Here is a 3,224-nt window from a genome sequence, read left to right as displayed (position 1 = left end):
ATATATATATATATATATACCAACATTTACTTACATAATTGCTTGTTACTATTTAGGAGCTTAAGTTATCGCTGCTCTGGGCTCAGCAAAGACGATTTAGGGACAAGTGAAACACATTTCTTTCTACATCTCAAAGTGAAAAAATTAAGCTTCAAAGAAACTGATTTTGCTTGTATATAAAAACGCTTAGTACTAGTAGATGATATATCTGCATAGATACAACACATCTGTCTCGTCAATACTCGTCACTATAATCATGTAAGTAGAGGAAACTTTGCATAATTTTTCTTCCCCGTTCTTCTTTTTTGCAAATATGAAAGATTAGCAAATCTGGTAATTAAACAAAGTATGATGCTAGTATCTACTACGGCGTAAAAGACAACTAATTTAAAAATCTAGATTTATAAATAACTTTCAAATATTAATAAAAATTGGCGTTATTCTCAATTTACTCTGTAATATTAATATTTCAAAATAGGTGATGAGCAGACAAATGTCATGGGGAGTGTAGACTTGAAACATTATGATACTTTGTAAAAAGGTGGCGAGCTAGCAGAATCGTTAGTACGCCTGGCGAAATACTTAGCGTTATTTCACCCGCCGCTACGTTTTGAGTTCAAATTCCGCCGAGGTCGACTTTGCCTTTCATCCTTACGGGGTCGATAAATTAAATGCCAGTTAAGTACCGGGGTCGATGTAATCGACTATCTCCTTCTACCAAATTTCAGGACTTGTGCCTATAGTAGAAAGGATTATAATACTTCGTAAATGTATTAGCACTTGCCAAAAATCGCTTTGTGTCACTGTTCAGTAAGAAGATTATTTACAATAGACTTTATGGAGGGAATATTTCCTTAATGTTTAGATATTAAAGTTGAACGTTAAATCTCTTTTCTGTTTGGTTATTTAAATGCTGAAATGAGAAGAAATTAAGAATCAAATGTCTCTTACCATTTATATCCATTACGTGTCTAGTCGTCTGAATGACTTGACTGACGAATTTTTCACTTTCAGCATATAGTGGAAATTTTGTTGGTTCGCCGTAAGCTGCAGTCAAAGATTTTTCCGAAGAAACTGGGGGTGTAGTAGCAGCCGATGTCGTCGATATTGATTTGGAGCGACTCATATTTTGTTGAGATGTCAAAAGTGTATCAGGTAATCCTGAGGGAACAAACGTTGTAGTGTAGGGTACGTTATTCGAAGATACTGGTGGATTTTCGGTGATTTTCTCCTTTTGAAATGGTGATGCAGTTGTTCGGATGGCGGGGAAAATAAAACGATAGGTGGCATGGAAACCGCTTAATTCCACCCGTTCGTCTGATTTAAAAACAATTAACAGAACATTTGAAGTAGAAGCATAAGTTGCCGGTACTCTAGATCCGCACAGCGTGGCAATTCTTTCCGAATCAGTAGTTTCTCCGTCATAAACGTGTATGCTGTCCAGTCGGTTATTGCACAATCCGAGACCATGATTCTCAAGCTCAATTTTCGTAAAACGTAAAGTGATATAAGCATGAATGGGGCCTTTGATGATCCACCTACAGTCAGTGTTAGCTGGGTAATTGTTTGGCCAGTTTGGAGTGGCAAATTCTCCGTTATTTTTCGTTAAGATTGCGTTGCAAGGCCACTCTGAAATGAAAGGAAAAAAAGTATAATGACCAGAATATTCCATGTGATTTTAAATATTCTGTTTTTCAACATTATTTACATATCTGTAAAGAAAATTCTGCCATATACATAGCTAAGTCAGATATAACTATTATATAAGATATAAATAAAAAATTTAAGAAAGAAAAAAATGCAAGAAGGAAAGAAAGAAATATAAAATTACGTGCTAATATAGGTTCTTATAATTTATATATAAACACATGCACTCATACATAATATATACACTGTGTTTGTACACACAAGCATACATGTGTGCGTTTGAGCGTAAGCATGCATAACTTTTGCATTGCACACAATTAATCATGCAGGTATTTCGTTGTGGTAACATTGCACACCATGTTATGATACCACTAGAGAGTTTATCTATATGTAGTCATTCAAGAAAGGAGACACAGAGCCTACATTTTTGTTGCCTTATCTCCGAATTTTTTTTTTCCACAAACTGTATTCCCAATACTCAATGCTAACGAAACATTATAAAATTACACACGGTGTCTCGACTAACCGGGTATGAGAATGATACAAGATTAAAAACATGGAAAAATTGATACTATTATGCAGGGAACATAGAAACAGTTAAACAATCCTAACTCGGTTATACAAAATTATACTAAAAGATATATGAAACAAATCAACCGATAAATCGCAATACAACGAGGAGACCTGTAGATGGTCACTCGACTTGGTAGTAACAACAATCAAATCTCTCACAACCATCCATACGAATATGTCTCATATTCGCATGAGACCATATAGATTTGGATATAGAAAGAATGGGAAGATAACGGATGGAACATGTTTGGTCAGATGCTTATAAGAGTGTTTTTTTGAGTGTATGTGTGAATGAATATTTTTGTTCGCATATGTATTTATGTGTGCGTATATGTGTGTGTATGTGCGTGCGTGTGTATGTGTGTGTATTTATTTATTTATTTATTTGTTTGTTTTACAAGATTCCTGATATGAAATTGTGCTGAAATTGATAGTTTTATATTTCGGAATGGTCATTGTTTTGCCAAATAAATATACCCGCTACATACTCGTTCTTCATTTCATTATTGTTCTTATTTTAGCGTTCTTTGTCTTAAATCTTTCATTACACTTCCTGAAACCCCCTCAGGGAATTTTACTTCCTACGTGTCTCATCCTGTCCTGTTTGTCCATTCGTACGTCCCCCTGTCCTGCCTAGTCTATTCGGTCTTTCCAGCCCACGTATCACCTCATCTCCTGTTTAGCCCATTTTATTTTTCTATGGAAAGATAGAATAGACTAAATGAGACAGGAGGAGACACTTGGGATGGAGACTCGCTGAAGAATTCACAGGATGTGTGACGAAAATTGTAAGACACAGGACACTAAAATAAAAAAAAAAACAATAATAAAGCTGAAGCGAAGAAAGAATATGTCGAGCATGTATTTATTTGTCACGCTGAATATACCCGAGAACTACGTTAAGGGTACACATACACGTTAATTTCACGAGCAGGCTGTTCCGTTGATCAGATCAACTGGAACCCTCTACGTCGTAAGCGACGGAGTGCCAGCAACATATATAT

At 35.5% G+C, this 3,224-nt stretch overlaps 1 protein-coding gene across 1 annotated transcript in view; it reads right to left on the bottom strand.

Annotated features, from left to right (window-relative positions):
- The window catches only part of LOC106869508 (uncharacterized), a 526,190-nt gene that overhangs the window by 120,828 nt on the left and 402,138 nt on the right, over positions 1-3,224 (bottom strand). The window contains exon 10 of the mRNA XM_014915276.1: positions 952-1,629. Coding sequence (XP_014770762.1) covers positions 952-1,629 — 678 coding nt within the window. The remainder of the gene's footprint in view (positions 1-951; positions 1,630-3,224) is intronic.

Source organism: Octopus bimaculoides, chromosome 1 (genome assembly GCF_001194135.2).
Source record: "Octopus bimaculoides isolate UCB-OBI-ISO-001 chromosome 1, ASM119413v2, whole genome shotgun sequence".
NCBI classification, from domain to species: Eukaryota; Metazoa; Mollusca; class Cephalopoda; order Octopoda; family Octopodidae; genus Octopus; species Octopus bimaculoides.
The sequence above is the reverse complement of the archived record's forward strand: the minus strand, read 5'-3'. Positions and strand labels throughout refer to the sequence as shown.